The sequence below is a fragment of the Monopterus albus genome, unplaced genomic scaffold (assembly GCF_001952655.1).
Source record: "Monopterus albus unplaced genomic scaffold, M_albus_1.0 scaffold52.1, whole genome shotgun sequence".
In the NCBI taxonomy this organism is placed as follows: Eukaryota; Metazoa; Chordata; class Actinopteri; order Synbranchiformes; family Synbranchidae; genus Monopterus; species Monopterus albus.
Genome location: NW_018127932.1, coordinates 2,953,687 through 2,970,155, shown reverse-complemented (window position 1 = coordinate 2,970,155; position 16,469 = coordinate 2,953,687). Strand labels below are relative to the sequence as shown.

Sequence of the window (16,469 nt, the reverse complement as noted above, 5' to 3'; positions counted from 1 at the left end):
TGGCAAATCCCATTGTCGAGCTTTGGAGCTTTATAAAAGTTAAGGAGCAATGGATATACTCTTGGCCTCCTTATGAGATGAGGATCTATCTGGCCTGGCTTGGGAAGCCCTAGATGCATACGCAGGGATATCGGAGGCAATAATTCCCCGGGACGGGAGCGCACACAGGCTCCTTTATATTGCCCCCTAATATCCAATTTACGGGCTCAGGCCCTCCGCCAGAGCAGCTCCCGAGAACTTAGAATGCACAAACGCCAGCATGAGATGGAATTAGGGCCAAGTTCCCTTTTCTCCTGTTTGCCAGAAGTTTGAGGCTTACAGAAATATGAAACTACCCTGTCTCTTAGCCCAATTCATCCATCAAATAGACAAACTGAAAGCAATAAATAATTTGTGCCTGGGACAGAAAATGACTTGATGTTTGGTTTTGGTTAATATGTGAAAAAGTTTCTCCCAGCAGACAAAGTAGGAAATGCTATAAACAAACATCAGTGATTGTGAATAATACATTGTTGTTAAATGTATTTGGTTTTCTCTGACATTTGTCAGGCTGGGGGAATAATGCTGTGCAGAGGTTTGAATATAAGGAAGGTTTGATTATTTAGAGGAAACTTAGGGGGTGAGGGGCGCCTATCATGCTGAGATGAGGGGGATTTATTTGGGCTTTGGGTGAAAAAGTAAAAGTTAGAAAGTGTGTACATGCTTAAGAGGCATGATATTCCCCCTCTGCTGATCTCCTTATCCTCTCCTTAGCCTCCCTAAGTGGTATGTGCTACACACACACACACACACACACACACACGCACACACATACACACACACACTGACTTTCCCTCTGCTATTGCTGGATGAGTCTCCCATGAACCTTGCCAGCCTCCTTGCCTGTGGATGTATTTACTCATAACAAGGGCTTAGGCCAATAAGAATATATGGTGATTTATACTGTGACCAACAGGGGATTGCGATACCATGATGCTGTAAGTATTTTACACTTTGCTAGACTCACTGACACCGTCATGGATAAAATCCCCCATTTGTACCAGCCCCATCTCCGCCTCCTCGCAACTGTGCACAAAACAACACAACAAAATATGATCAAACCTTAATGCAACAGAGAGGAACGGGATGGTTCACGACCCACCTGCATCACTTTCATACCAGATGTACAGGAAATAATGATGCCCTATTACCCTAAACATTAAACAACAAAACCTTTCTTTGTTTACATTCAAGTGACAAAGCCCTTCAGCAGCCACTGCCGTTATGACGGCAGAGTGGAGGAAGTCGGGTGACGCTGTATAGAGAGAGACACAGTACAGCAAGAGAAGGGTGAGGTGGACGGATGGGCCATGGAAACACTGGACTCTACGACAGGCGATTCCAGTTTCCTGCCACCACTGAACATTGCTTTCTTTTAACTGTGATGGCGATCGTTCCCTAACTATAACCACATGGTTATTATTGTAACTGTGGCGACGAAGGTCCCCTAATCTTAAAGAAATTGGAACTTTTTAACCAAACCATTTGAGTCACAGATGAACCATAAATTCCAAATGTTTTCAGGTTCCAGCTTCTCAAATGTGATGATTTACTGCTTTACTTTGTTTTACTCTGTTTGCCTGGTAAAACAAACACTTTGAAGAAACAGTTTTGGACTCTGCAAAATTATGATTGAGACATGAATTATTTTATTTTGTAAGTCCTTAAAGAAGCTGTTTCCACAAGGCTAATACTTATTTTTATAACAAACGCTTCTTATTTGATCTTTAACTTGAAACCTCTGCATTTACCGGGTTGTTCTGGGCAGGCTATCCAAACGGCATCACATTTGAGAACCTGATGCGGATATTATCATCTACCTTCCTTGAAAGGTCAAGCAGAGTGTGTCCAAGTCATAAAAATCCCCCATCTCATTATTTGAGCATTTCTTCGGCCGGTGGCAGGGGTGCAGTGCAGTGGAAAAGGAATGATATATTGGTGCTGGTCAATAGTCGATCTATAATGACTGTGTTGTTGGGCTTTCACTTTAGAATAATTTATATCCTTGCTGATCAATAACTAATCTTGGGCATAGTCAGCGCTGAAATAAAGAGGAGAATGATGATGGCAGGGAGAGTGTGGAATGTGTGGGAAACTGATGCCCCCCATCTCCTCTCTCACTCACACACACACACACACACACACACACACTGGCACATACAGTATGTGAGTCTCTGCTCCACTCAAGCTTAACACTACAAATCCCAAGAAGTTCAGACTGGAAGTTTACTTCTTGAGCAAAATGATTGAATTAGCTTAATACTATAATAGTTAAGATATAATTAGTTTAATAAAAATGGGCTCCTTGTTTTGTGTTTGTCTGCAAGTGTGTGTGCATGTTCAAACATCTGTGCGTTTTCTTGTGTGCACATCTGTAAGTGCGAGTGTGTGTGTGTGTGTGTGTGTGTACCTGTGTGTGAGTGTTGGAGCTGAGGGGGCTGAACCCTTTGCCCTCAGATTAGCCCCTGCTTGATAGGATTAGGCTCTAATGACTGGGACTTGGAAGACAAAGGGAGTTTCTGCAAAGAGGCTTAGATATGGAAGAATTAGCAGCAACCTTCCATTACTCTTTCTTTCTCTCTTTGGTGTTTTTCTCATTCATTTTCTCCTTTCCCTTCTGTCTTGATGACCTTTCCTGCCATTGTCTCTGGCATTCACATGGTTGCTGGATCTCTTGTAATGCTGACCCTTTCTTCCAACACTAGTAAGCACTTCTGTGTCTTACAAAGTGTTAGAACTACAGTGATGCTCACCATTTTTGTCAGCTTCACAAAATAGCCGACTCCCCCGACCTACATCGCTGTGCCATGCAGCTAAAACAACATGCACACCAGTTTTCATGTTAGAAATCTGAGTCTGCTTCTAAATGATTTTTCCCCTTATAAATTTTGATTCAAATGCTTCTGTATCCAACACAGAGGCAATTTGGGCTCCAAACATTCTGCTTTTAAAGAGAAGATGTAACCGGGTTTGATGACCGTGTTGTGAGTCCTTTTCACTGGGAGAAATCAAAGATCTTGAAGCTTGTTGATACGATCGAGTCAAATCACTGTCAATACTGAACAGTGCTGCAGTGCCTGTAGGTCTGGGGTTTTTTGAAAGTCAGCCTTATTAGCCTCTATGCTAAATGGTCTGATGCGCCAAGGCCCTGCTCAGGTTCTAATTGCCCCGGTCTCAGATGCTCTTTGAGAGGAAGCCCAAGCCGAGACGCAACACAACAACGGCAAAAGAGAGGGATTTAAGAGATTTTCTGCCAGCTTACGTAAAAAGAGAGGAGACCAGCTCCTTCTGGTTGGAGCTGAAAGGCTGCATGTGTGTTTATGTGTGCAAAGATAAAACCACTGGTGGATGAAACCATTAGAGGAGTATTGCTCAATAAGCCTTGGTATTTTAATTTGGAGCTCTGTGTGTTTGTGTTTGGAGTGAGTTACAGTGCACTGCTGTGTTAGCAACGCGTGCGAAGATGAAAAACAGTCGGGGGAGAATGATGAAGAAGCCCAAAATAAGGAAGGGCGGAGCTGGACTTCCAGATTTGTTTGGGAAGTCATGTATGGTGGTGTGAGTCAGAGGGTCGAGTGTTGGTTTACTGAGCCTCAGCTGGGCTCTAATCCGCCTGCCTTTCATAAACCTGACTGGGCAGAGCAAGCAAAGGCACTGGCATTAGCACGATGAGGCTGTCCACAAGCCAATTTCTTGTCAGTCTTAATCCAGTTATTGAGGTTTTTATTTAGTTTCTTGCCAAAGTCATCACCTTAAGTTCATTTAGAAACTAGAGTGCCATGTTTGTACGCATGTGTCTATCAAACATGGGTGCAAGTGACCTGCTGTCATTTAAAACAACCTGATGTTTAATTTTAATTTTAATTAATTTTAATTTTGCATTTTTAATTATTCTGTAGCAGTCCCTGGTAGGCTAGTGCGCCCTGGGTTCGAATCAGGGTTGCGTCAGGAAGGGCATCCGGCTTAAAACACGTGCCAAATGTCAACATGCGAGCCATCAGTGTGACGATTCGCTGTGGCGACTCCTAAACGGGAAAAGCTGAAAGTGACTACTACTAATTATTCTGTAGCAGCATTTTCTTCTCTCATTTTGGAGTTAAATTAGCCTTAATACCCCTGGAAAAGTAATAAAACACATAGAATAGGTGACTAATTATTGAACTAATTTGCTTGATGTGTTAATACTTCACTTTGATCCTCAGTGAACAGTTCGAAGCCTGGATGTGGAGGTGGGATTTGTGAACCAGCCTCAGTTCACAGAGGCTGCTGCACATAGAAGTCCTCAAAGCCAAATCAGTTGCATTACAGTGTAATAACAGTGACATCATGTCATTTTCCTGAATATCCTCTGAGTTATGGGGAGTTTAATTTGCTTTTAAATGCTTACACGCATACAGTATGCACAAGCACACACAATAGTAACATATAGGAACACACACACCTATGCCCTGCATTGTACACGCGCAGCCCGTTGGCTTTTATCTTGTGCTGGGCAGTAGATGAGGACCATATGCAGTCTCTGCACAATTACAGTGTGGTGAATTGGTAGAACAACAAGAGGATATTTTAACGGAGCAGTAAATGCAGGTAAGGGCCTTTATTAAGCCAGATCAGGTTTCACTGATGTTGTCAGCTGGAGACTGGCTCTCAGACAGGCTGCAACTATGTTTGTAGGTGTGTGTGTGTGTGTCTGTGTGTCTGTGTGTCTGTGTGTTTGCATTCGGGCATATTTCATGTGCTTTTCACAATAGATGGTTTAGTGTTTGGAGAATTGGATGAGCTGTACCTGTGTTTCTCTGAGGAATGTTTGGGAACATGGAAGCTGACAATATAACTTTCTGCAAGCACATGTGTCGCGCATGCACACAATTTACCTGTCTGAATGTCGGAGGGAAATTGCATGTGATCTGTAATGGTTTTGGACATGTGACCCCACCAGACTCTTTTATAGTGCCCGGTAGGTGAAAGGTCAATCTCTAAAATGTGTATGCGTCGCCCTGTGATGTTGACTCTCGAGAGAGACTCCGATTAACCCGCGCTGACTAAAATCACCAGTAGATTTATATTTCCACAGGTCAGAAAAGTAAGCCATTTCAGGTGCAAGTCAGAAAATATTTGCAAATAACTTCTTTCTCTAACTAGATGTGTGTCACAGTGGCAGAGAAGTACCAGGACCCTGTAAAAGTACTGAATTCTTATCATTAAAATATACTTCAAGAACCAGAAGAAAAAGTCCTCACTTGGCAAAACAGACCATAATGTAGTGTACATTTCTGTGTAAGAAGCATTTTTTTTTATTTATTATTTAAGTACAATGCTTCAGTAATAGGTTGGTTTCCAGCACTGCAGCTAGCTGGAGCTGTTCTGTGCTCGAAGTTTGTGACACTTTAGATGTAGATGATGTTTGATTTGAGGTTATTTTCCAGGACAACAGAGACTATAGGAACATAAGCCTCCTCTGCAGTGGAAGCTCTGCTGGTTTGATGGTGAGGAGCAAATCCAGGCGTAGTGTAATTACCGCTAACATGTCAGTTCAGACTGATTAACTCTGTCACTGTTTCTGCTTGGAAATCGTGGTTTTTCTCCTTTTGGAACCCACAAGCGGTCAGCCACAGCTGCTCTGTTTCTCTCTTTGTTGAATTACAGAAATATTTAATCTGTTTTCCAGTTCAGATACCTTTACTCAGAACTAGCTAATCTAAACTGAAGTGATGCTGTGTAACTTTCATTGCTGAGGTAAAACACCGTATTCAGGATGTATAGAAGTAATAAGACTAAATCCGTCTGCACTGACAAGTCATCACTGAGGTTTTTCAGTACAGTTTACCCTCATGAAAGACTGAACTTTTCTGTGCTTTTGAAAACACATAACGTGCACTGACTATCTCAAACGATGAAGAAAATTACACCTGTGCTTCCAAACAGGTTTATATAAAAGACAACAATTTATGGCACAGCATGCAGTTACGGATCCACGATAATTCGAGGTGTCTTAGTGACAGTGTAGTGGCTTTTTATTTAGCCACAGAGCTGGAGCAATATATGGCTCTTTGAACTAGAAATCTTCAAATTTGCAGGTTCTGTCTGCATTTAGAAATTCAAGGACAATGCAAAAAAAGTGAGAGGAAAGAATAATTATCTGAGGCAGGTGTGGTATAATGTGTGATAAACAAAGGAGGAAAGAAAGCGAGACAGAACAAAGAGTATAAAGATAGAAGTGTCAAACATTAGCGTGCGCGAAGTCGTCTGTTGTTGTCTTTTGATGGTTATGACACTTGTGATAATTAACGAAAGCTAAGTGGAATAAATTTACAACAAATCACACTACCTTGATTCTTTGACAGTTTGCATATGGGTTTAGAACTTTTCACAGAAAACAAGTTGGTGTCTTACTGTTTGAAAAGCCTCGGTAGATTCTTTTGTTGTTGTACTGGAGTAGAATAATTACTTTCATTTATTGCAGCAGTTAGTGCACAGCTGAAGCAGTCGTCTACGCTGCAGTGCATCTCTGACATTTGTTGTTACGACAGAAATTTATGATTTGAAAGCTTTTTTATTGGGATCCTGCAGGGTTGTGCAGTATATGAGTGATCTCGGATAAGTTGATGTGACCGCTGACCTCTTCATGAACTTCGGCAGAGATAACTTTATTTAGGAGACATGGCTGTAGGCTCACTAGGAACCGCTGCAGTCAATCAGCGTGTTTGGTAATTTGATTCACTGCTGCCGGGATGGCCGAGCTCTCCGCTGCTGGAGTATCTGACGTGAAATGCCAAATATTTGCTCTCAGTTTCATCTCAACATTTTACTAACTGATTGTAATTTATTTTGAAATCCACATCATGACGACATCACAGTCCCTGAAGAGCAGCACACATTTAAAATCCTTTCCTTGCCTGTGTGGTTGTTTTAGAACTGATTTTAAAAATCTGCTGCTGGTTTTCAAATCAGTAGCAGACTCAAGCCTGAATACATGTCAGACGTGAAACCTCGGGTCTTTTGGCACTGGACATTTGGTTGCTCCCTGTGCCAAGATTAAGAACAATGAGGAAGCAGCTGTTAGTGTGCATGGCCCTGCTTCTTCAGAGGACCCAAAGGCACCTAAATCTAATTATCTCTTCAAATAAAACCACATTTTAGGTTGTTATTCACATACATAGCCGACCTTTTTGTAAACTGATATGTTAGCTACTTGATTTCTATTCTCTTTCTTTCTGATATTAGGACGACGTCAAAAATGTTAACGGTGACACATTAACTCACAAGACTTATTTCCACTGCTGTCTCAAATTATCCACTATCTTTTATTACCTGTTTTACTGATTTTGTCATTATTATTCTGGGTATTGTTACTTTTATTTAAATTTATTATTGATTATTTCCATATTTATGTTATATTTGCTATATTTGTATTATTCGCCTTATATGTGAAAAACACTGGAGTCATGTTATTTGCTAATTGGTGTAGAAAAAGCCAGATGAAGCCTGAAATACTTTACACTGCACAGATATTGGAAATTAATTAATTAGCTGTTAATTTTTCATACAGTGCGACTCAGTCAAGTCTCAGCTGAAATGCTGTAATGTTTATCACCCGCGTTATCATAGTATACGAGTACTGCACCGTGCTTTTGTGGTGCGTGGTTGTGTGTTGTATGGTTGGACTTTCATGGTGACCACATCAGCCATAAGCCAACACGGGTTTTATATCCTACCAGCAGCTCGGACAAGTAACCCACTGTCATTTAGAGGAAAGGTTTTACTCTGAAAATCAAAACAGGGCCCAGCTGGCATAGTTTGGCTGTAAAACATCAGCATACTGGCTTTGCTGTCTGCTGACCTTCGATATCCATAAAGCCTAATTAAAAATAAGGCATTCAAAAAAAAAACAACATGCAGGAGATTCTTTAAATCTTTGGCTGTTAAAATAAAAGTTTTTCCTAATGAACAAAAGTAGAGAGCCTTTATATTGAAAGCACAGCTTTAGGTAACAGTTACTCTATACTTGTGGACAGTGTGATAAAACCCTGTAGTAGATACATGATGTATCATTTGTTACCTCCAGACTTTAATAGTGTTTGGTATGAACTTGCTTTCTCTGATGTTTCATGGAATATTATGTGAATAGTTAAAACATAAAAACTGTGTTTTTCCGTTTAAAATTAGTAACTAAAATGACAAACTCATCAAACTAAAACTCTTAAGACTCTTGTAACATCCTGTGGAGTATGTGAAGGTCTAACAGCTCAGCTATTGAAATATTGATCTAGGAACATTTCCAACACAGACTGAATATTACATTCGTATGGCCTTCTAGCTGATGTTGGCTGTTTCTCTGCTGGGGTTTGCTGGTTTATTACCACTAGGCTATGCTGTGCTCCCAGGCCACTCTGTGCTTCAGCCTAAACTCACACCCATCCAGGAACAGATGAGTCTTCACACCTCTTCTGCAGCCTTCCCTCACTCCTCCCTTCCTATCACTCTGTTTGTTCCCCCTCCTGATTTTATAGCTCAGCTCGAACACCCAGCTTTTTCCACCCGTTCTCTCCTCATCGTCGTCCTTCATCTCCTCTGCTTTGCCGCTCTCCTTTTTTCTCACCTTCCCTCCCTCCCTCCCTTCCTCTCTCTCTCTCTCTCTCTGAGGTGCTGATCAATTCACAGTCTCCCTGGGAGGTGTGAGACCCCCACCAATCCTCACCCATCTACCCACTGTCACCCTTACCCCTCCATCGTAAATGGTGCGACTGGCCGACATACAACAGCCGTTACCCTTCCCTTACCCAGATCCTTCACCCCTTAATTTTTGGAGTCTGAGGAGTTCATGTGATGATGATGACACTCCTTTCCTTTTGTTCCTGTATTCCTCCTTCAGTCCCCCTCTTTTCACTCCATCCCGTCTCTTCTTCTCTCAGCAAAAGTGTCTGCGATACCATTAGCACACCTGAAATAATAGCAGTGGTGACAAATGCTGTTGCAAGGGGAGGGCAGGAGACACCGAGGGAGGAGAGAGAGAGAGAAAGGGAGAAGGAGGTAAAGAGGTGTGTGTATCAGTGATGAGCTTTCACTCTGTGAGATTAATTCAGACTCAGTGGCCTTGCAGAGTAAAAGTGGAGCTGCAGAACTGGGGGCCAGTGGCACAATGTGAGAATTGACTGGCAGAATGTGCTTGAAGGTATACGTCTACAGGTCTGTATACTGCATGAGCGCGTTTATTTCTACACAGTTCTCACTCTATAGGAAACAGCTGTTCATCACATATGTATGTATAGGTGTGATGCAGCGATGCCACTATAATTGTCACATCCAAGCAGGTTCAGTAGTTTGCATTACTTTTTCATGAATCCACATGTTCACATTCAAACAACGCCTACGTATCAGCTGTTCAAACAGAAAGCAGCAGCAGCTTTCTTACTTTTTTGCTATAAGAAAGCTAAATGAAGCTTCACGTGAGTTTTTTAATTTACACACACACATATCTATGTCGAAAGGAGATGTTCTTTATAAAGCTGCTGAAAGCTGTTTAATTTGTGCATCAAACTTAATCAAAGGCTTCCATCTTTTTAGTTTTTGCCTTTATGTGAAGTTTGTTTATGGTTGCAGATGTGTCTGTCACATGGAGCTCAAGAAAAGGCGATTTCTAGTTCAAATATTACTTACACCACTTTGACAGTCAATGCATAAATAAAAGTGAGCAGCTTTCATCGCTATCAAAAGTTCCATATGTAAAACAAACATAAACAGACACACACAGGACATTCACAATAAAAGACAACATGCCAAGAGACAGCTGACACCAATGAATATTTTATTAGTATGTCCAATTATTTACATGAATAAAGATATTGAAAAACACTTTATGTTCATACAGCGTGGACTGCATTTAGTGTAGCATGAAAAAATCCTGGCAACAGAAGAAGACAGGATGTTTAACAGTGGATTTGCAGGGGTTTTACGTTTGCTTTTTGTTTTATTAGTCTGAGCAGAACTCCTCTGACTTTCTGCATTACATGTAATTTGCAGCAGCTCCGGTAGACGGCGCAAGTGATTAAGCATTAATGTGTGTGTGAGAGACCAAAGCGCCTTATATTAAAATTTAGACCAAGCTGCAGGAGCCAGCCTAGGTGAACACTCCCAGAGAAAAGAGTTGCACTTGATAAAAAATATAAATGATTTCATGGTTTACAATTAATATTGCGACAGACTGTGTTATTGCCGTGATACCAAAGTTAAACCAGCATCGCCGTCATGATTTTGGTGCCACGTTAATTCTACTGCCGAGATACTATAGTGCCATTCTTTTAAAGAAATGCTCAAACTTTTGAGAACAAAAAAAATCACACATCATCCTCCGGTTTCCATCATCTGTAGACATATTAAAATCGTATTCTGCACTGATTTAGTCAATTGTAGCCTAAGCAATGATGAAAATGTTTTTCTTAGGTGACACTGCATTTTCCATGCATGTCCCCTCATATTAAAACTCATTGCACTACGTTTTAAAATAAATCTTCCAGGCAAAAGAAACAATCTGCTTGTACAAAGCCATTTTCTGTCTGAATGGTTTCAGACCCTCGTGAATCCGGCTGGTTACTCTGGCAGGCGATAATATACTAGTAGTTTTATATAATCAGATGGGCTGTGAAAACCTAGCAGCACGACTATCTGTCTGCTTGTGCACTGCTGCAGACGTGACTCGATGCAGAGTGGCCTTTTTTGCAGATACCAACACGTTTGGGCGCAGAGCTGCGGGGCTGCAAAACATTTGACCTTAGTTTGACTTCTCAGGCCGCCAGTTACTTCTTGTTTGTCCACACAGCCACAGACAATGATTCACATCTCTGACCTGCAGCTGTTTTTATATTCCCCAAACCTGCATTCGTAAAATAAATCCAAATGTATGTATTACAACATTTTTCTGGACTAAAAATATCTGGTAGTAACTTAAAATACCTGAGTAACGTAGAGGGGAATGCACGTCACCACTGATTTTCTGCATGTTTGTGTTTATAAACCATCTCTGTCTCTACATAACGCAAATCAAGGCGCGCAGACCGTTTAATAACACTTTCATTTGTCTCAGCAGTCAAACATGCTGTCAGTTTACATTCAGCCGTTTTTGAAAGCAATACCTGGTGAGTTTTAATGAAACGAGTCAAGCATTACTGTCAACTAAAGTGGATTAAATAGAAAGCACGGTATTTGCCCCTGTGCTCTCTTTCAGGATGCCAAAATGCGATGACCCTCACGAAAGAGCAACTCCGGGAGAGAGGAGCTCCTCTTTGCTTTTGTAGACACTAATTGAAGTTCCTTAATTGCTTTCTAATACCACCGTAGTTATTATACAGTGAGCAGGAGCGGATGAAACCCCCTTTTATGTTACTTTTCCTTTATTTCTTCTCAGTGATTCACTAACCTTTAGTCTACCTGGGGCTGTACTGAGCTATATTATCGTGTTTGCGTTTCACTAAACCCACAGATTTGGCTGCAAGTGGATTTAAACAGTAGCTTCCGCATGAATTTAAATAATTTCCCTTCAAGAAAATATCTGTGGCAATAGTAAGTTTTTAAATCAACTACTAAGCAGCAAAACAAAATAGATCGAGAGAAGGGCAGCGTTTACTCACCATTAATTAATCGAATTAACAAAGTTAAAGAGCATAAGTCAGCCCAGTGAATTATTTGATCCCTGTCTCTGTGCGTAAAAGTCCGCGCGTTGTGAACGGCTTCGAGGCTTCTTTCTGGTCCGCGCCCCGGAGCCTCGCCGACCGGACTGCAGGAGGCTTTAAAAGTCTTTCGATGCTTGTAAAACTGTCCCACCGGATCCCAGCGCTCAGGGTTTGCCGCAGGAATCATCGCCGAATGTGTGAAGCCGCGTTATCATGTTATGATACCGTTTCTGGCACCGGGGCAAATGATCGATGACTGGACGCACTGCACGGGGGAAAACACTTCAGACAGGCTGTTACCGACCAGCAACACCTTATGAGCATAATCAGGAGATAATGTGGCTCTTGTGCACCCACTCTGTGCAAGTGTGGGTGGCAGGGAAGTGATGAAAAGTTGGCCAAATCTCGAATTGTTGACCGTTATAACCACAAACATAAACAATCTATTGGAATTTCTGGAAGTCCTCCATGAATACATCTTCATTTAAAATGAACCATGTCCATGTAACTTATCCCGTTTTATGTGACTGCTTTTGCCATGAAATATCTCATATGTTATGCAGCTTTTGGGGACGTTAGACTCTTTCCTTTATTAAAAAAAGATAAACGAAATGAAATAAGATCCTTCATATCCCCATGAGAAATCGTAGCTGTATAAAGAGAAAAGGCAGTAAGTTCAGATTATTTTGTTAATTTATATCCATACATTTCTCAGTCATATCATATTTGTACTTTTCTTGAAACTAGGCAAGAATCTAAGTTCTCCTTCTAGAAATCAGAGCGTATCAATATTTGACCAAACTTGTACAATCTCTGCACTGCAAACCGAGTGAACAGTTATAAAGAGACAAAAGTTTAATCAGTAACTAGTCTGAGAGGAAAAAGTGTCTGAGCGCAGTGCAAATGTTTGGTTTTGGAGAAGTTTAGTCAAAGTGTGAGTGCGTTTAAAAGCAAGTATAAGTCAGAGATGTGAAAATAAAAATAATATTGGTGTGTGTGTGTGTGTGTGTGTGGAGGGGGGGTGGTCTTGGTCAAATATTCTGTGTTCGGTGAAGGTACAGCTTTCAGAAGCTGTCAGAAAACACAGTATATGTGTCTTTTATTCGGGAACGATGTTTTGTTTTGCGCCTTCACACAAATATGGCCTAAAACTGATCAATCAGACCTGGATCGATCATGTGGGGAGCCAATAGGGGGCTCCCATCCCTGTGCCTCTCTGCCATTGGACAGCCCGGGCAGACTGGAGCGACCCATTCAGAGCTGCTGTGGGGGAGAGGGACGGACGACTTGTGAACTGTTGTTCAAACACAAACTATACATTGACAGGATGCTATGACGTTTTAAGGGCTTATTTCAGAAATTAGGATTCAGGCCACAGTCAGAGCAAAGATGTAAACTAACTAATTTCACAAGCATTTGCATAGAAATCAGTCAACTTCTAAAGTCAAATATGAGACCAGCGTCCAAATCCCTTTGCAAAAAGTTACATTTATTGGTCGGTTTATCCGGAGAACATACTCTTCTAAGCATTTTAAGGCCGTGCATTCCAACCTTTAATCTTATGCAAACGTCGGAAACAAATGGACTGCACAGACGTTGCTGCTGCAAAAGGCCCCAAACCTGCAAGACTGGATGTTTCACTACAACATCCAGCGGGGATTACATGCAGACACAGTGTTGACAGCATACCAGAAACTTAACCTGACCAGAAAACAAATAAAGGAATCCGCTTTAGACCTATAACTTATTTTTCAAAATGAAATGTTCGGTCATAAAGGTAAAACTAGTCCCAAGTTAATCTACAATTCAAACCATAGGCACTTAATAACATGCCTGAAACTCTCACATTAAATTTGAAAGCAGATTCGGTGAGTCCTAAATGGTTTACAAGTAGAGAAGTGGCTGCTGAAGGCATCGTCCCCAAAAAGAAGGCGTTCGGATGTTTAGTCCAAACTACACAATAAAGACAGTTTGAGGCATGAAGCGGGAGTCATAGGTGGATGTTCACTGTTTATCCCTGTGCTGTTCCAGCTCGTATTGCGAGTGGCTGGGCTCACTGGTCCTCCCACTCCCCCTCCTCTCCGCACGACTTGCTGCAGCCCGGTGCGTTGTGTAAGACGCGACCTGTTATGGCCACCACTACTTCCGGGTTTCAGCAGTCTGGTCCAGATCCTCCGCTCCTTCTCGGCTCACACACATCCATTGTACACAAACGGGCAGGCGGCTCACGCATACACACGCACTCACACACATAGAGAGACATACACACACATATACGCACACACGCACAGCATCGATCGTGGCTCCTTTAAGAAAGCCTAAGCCAGAATTATCACCCCACCTCCTCTTGATCTCCTCTTGACGCTTTTGCATAAGAAAATCAAGCCGGGAGCCGAGAGTGATCAAAGAAAACGAGAGGAGAGCTGCTTCATTTTTTAACTGTGATTGTGACCATTAACATTTAGGTGGTGCCGATCCCGTGGAGACGTGCGTCGGACCATAATTCATCCGGTACTTTTGACAAGCCCTCGCGTTTTGACTGACAGGCGAAGTGGCAAAAAGCCATGAGAGTCGCCAGTTTTGTTTGAGGGGCTATTTTATTCTCACACTGGTTTTGGAAAAGGAGTCTGGCGCCGCTGCCCGAGGATAGCCGAGGACCTATTCGCAGCGCCTGGTCTAAACTTGCGCAGAAAGCGGGGGCTGGCTTCACCGTTCCGTGGAAAGAAAGCATACGGGATTTTGACCGAAACATTTTTCCATTTATTTGGATTTTCTTTCTTCATTTCATCTCCATCCTGGCCTCAGAGGGGATTTATCTAAACTGAAAGGACGCCCAGGGAGTGAGGAGGGTTATGGCGCAACGGGTACGTAGGGCAGTCCCCCCCCCAAAAGTTTCTCTAAGTCTGCTGTGCTTCAATGCAATCCTGCTCTGTAACGTGGCTTAATGACACGCATACCCGCACGGACACACACTCGCGGCGAAACTTTCAGTCGTCTTTCTGACACATGGAGGCACAGTTTCATGTGTGGCACGGTATTACGCACGGCCGCTGCCGTCTGCTCCACAAACCTGCCCACCGAGGGACATTAGAAGCGCGATCGTATCTCACATCGGCTATGCTTTTTAGATTAGTTATGACAGGCCAGTTACTGGCAACGAAATGGGGGAGGGCGTCCACAGTGTCCACATATCTGTTCAGACCGCTCCAGAGACATTCACTGGAGCATTTCTGAATAAAACCAAAATCTAAATTCCACCGTCAGTTCTTCTTCATCACTCGGCTTTGCATTGTGAAGTATGTTGTAACGCTGTAACGCAGTATTAGCATAATGCCAGTGAGGCAGTTTTTTGGCATTGACGTGATGACAAAACGCACTGATTCATAAACTCGAGAAGTGCTTCAGAACAGCGGCTGGATCCTCACACGGGTAGTAAACAGTGTAGAAGCAGAGATGTCAGGGGCACACTGGACACATTTAGCTGCTTGGTTTGGCACTGGAGCTGCACCACGCTGGGGTTTGCACCTCTTTGCCTTTAGGGTCGAAATGCTCATCTTTAAGTGATAATGCTTTTTACTCTTCCCCCGTCACTTGCTTGCCACTTTTAGAACACGATCAATAATTCAAGCCTCTTTTTTTAAGCTGTTAGAGAAGCAAACTTCAGATAAAGATTTAAATTGAGCTTTAGAAGAACGGAATCAACATTTCAGCATTTTAACAAACCAGCAACGAACAATGTAAAGTCGAGATTGCATTAACTGAAAAGTGGCACGTGAAAAAAAAAAGTTTGATAATCCAGCTCCACTTTAACATGGTCTTAAAAACGGGTTTATTTGCCTTTGCTGCGTGCACCAGTCACAGTGTGCTCACCGAGTAATAAGATGCTGCACAGTTATGAGTCTTTAAAATTAGAAACACCCCACTTAACAAGTTTAAGACATTTGTTGTTGTACACAGTGAAAACACAGGACACCGAGTTTATTCTGTTCAACCCCAATTTGTCTGGTTAATAATAATAGATGAGTAATAATTAATAATAATAATAACGGAGCAAAAGTTGCTTTTACGTCTTTGTACCCCCAGTAATTTTGAACATTTTTAAAGACTTCAATAACCAATGTAGTTTTCCTCTGAGCTACAAGGGTCACTGTGAATAAGAACAAAAGTAGTTTTCACTCCAGAATGAACACTGTGTCTACTGGAAATAGGTTCCTGCATAAGGAATCACTTGGTCTTTCAAACCTTTCTTGAAAACGATAAAACGTTGAACAGTTGAGGTGATTTTATTTCTCATTTTGCAGGTGTTAAGTGTACTGTTTTGCAGGAGAGCAGACGAGGGCAGCTCGGTGTACTTGAAACCACTTTAAATAAACAGAAATGTTGAAACATGTCGATTGGTTTTGTAAATTAAAGAAACATCATGGCGTAGTTGACAGAACACTACTTTTTAAAATCTCACTTCTACTCCTTAAAAGAACTGTTGGAGTATTTTCCTGGCTTGTGGGTTTAGTCTAGCAAAGTTCTAACCAGAGTCTGATATATTCTTGTGCATGTCTGTTCACTGTGGACCCGCGTGTTTGTTGTGTGCAGTACGAAGACTTGCCCCACTACGCGATGGACGGAGTGGGCATCCCGACCACTATGTACGGAGACCCGCACGGCGCCCGGTCCATGCAAGCGGTGCACCTCAACCACGGGCCCCAGCTGCACTCTAACCAGTACCCGCACACCGCCCACACAAACACCATGCATCCCAGTATGGGC

The 16,469-nt window shown here is 42.2% G+C and overlaps 1 protein-coding gene across 5 annotated transcripts in view; it reads left to right on the top strand.

Annotated features, from left to right (window-relative positions):
- meis1b (Meis homeobox 1 b) overlaps positions 1 to 16,469 on the top strand; it is a 188,138-nt gene that overhangs the window by 94,604 nt on the left and 77,065 nt on the right. For 4 of the 5 annotated variants that reach the window (XM_020601805.1, XM_020601808.1, XM_020601807.1 and 1 more), the window contains one exon: positions 16,296 to 16,469. This exon is cut by the window's right edge and continues 38 nt beyond it. In XM_020601805.1, the coding sequence (XP_020457461.1) occupies positions 16,296 to 16,469 (174 nt within the window). Of the gene's footprint in view, positions 1 to 13,832; positions 14,570 to 16,295 lie in introns of those variants that run through there. The other variant, XM_020601806.1, reaches the window with a different exon arrangement.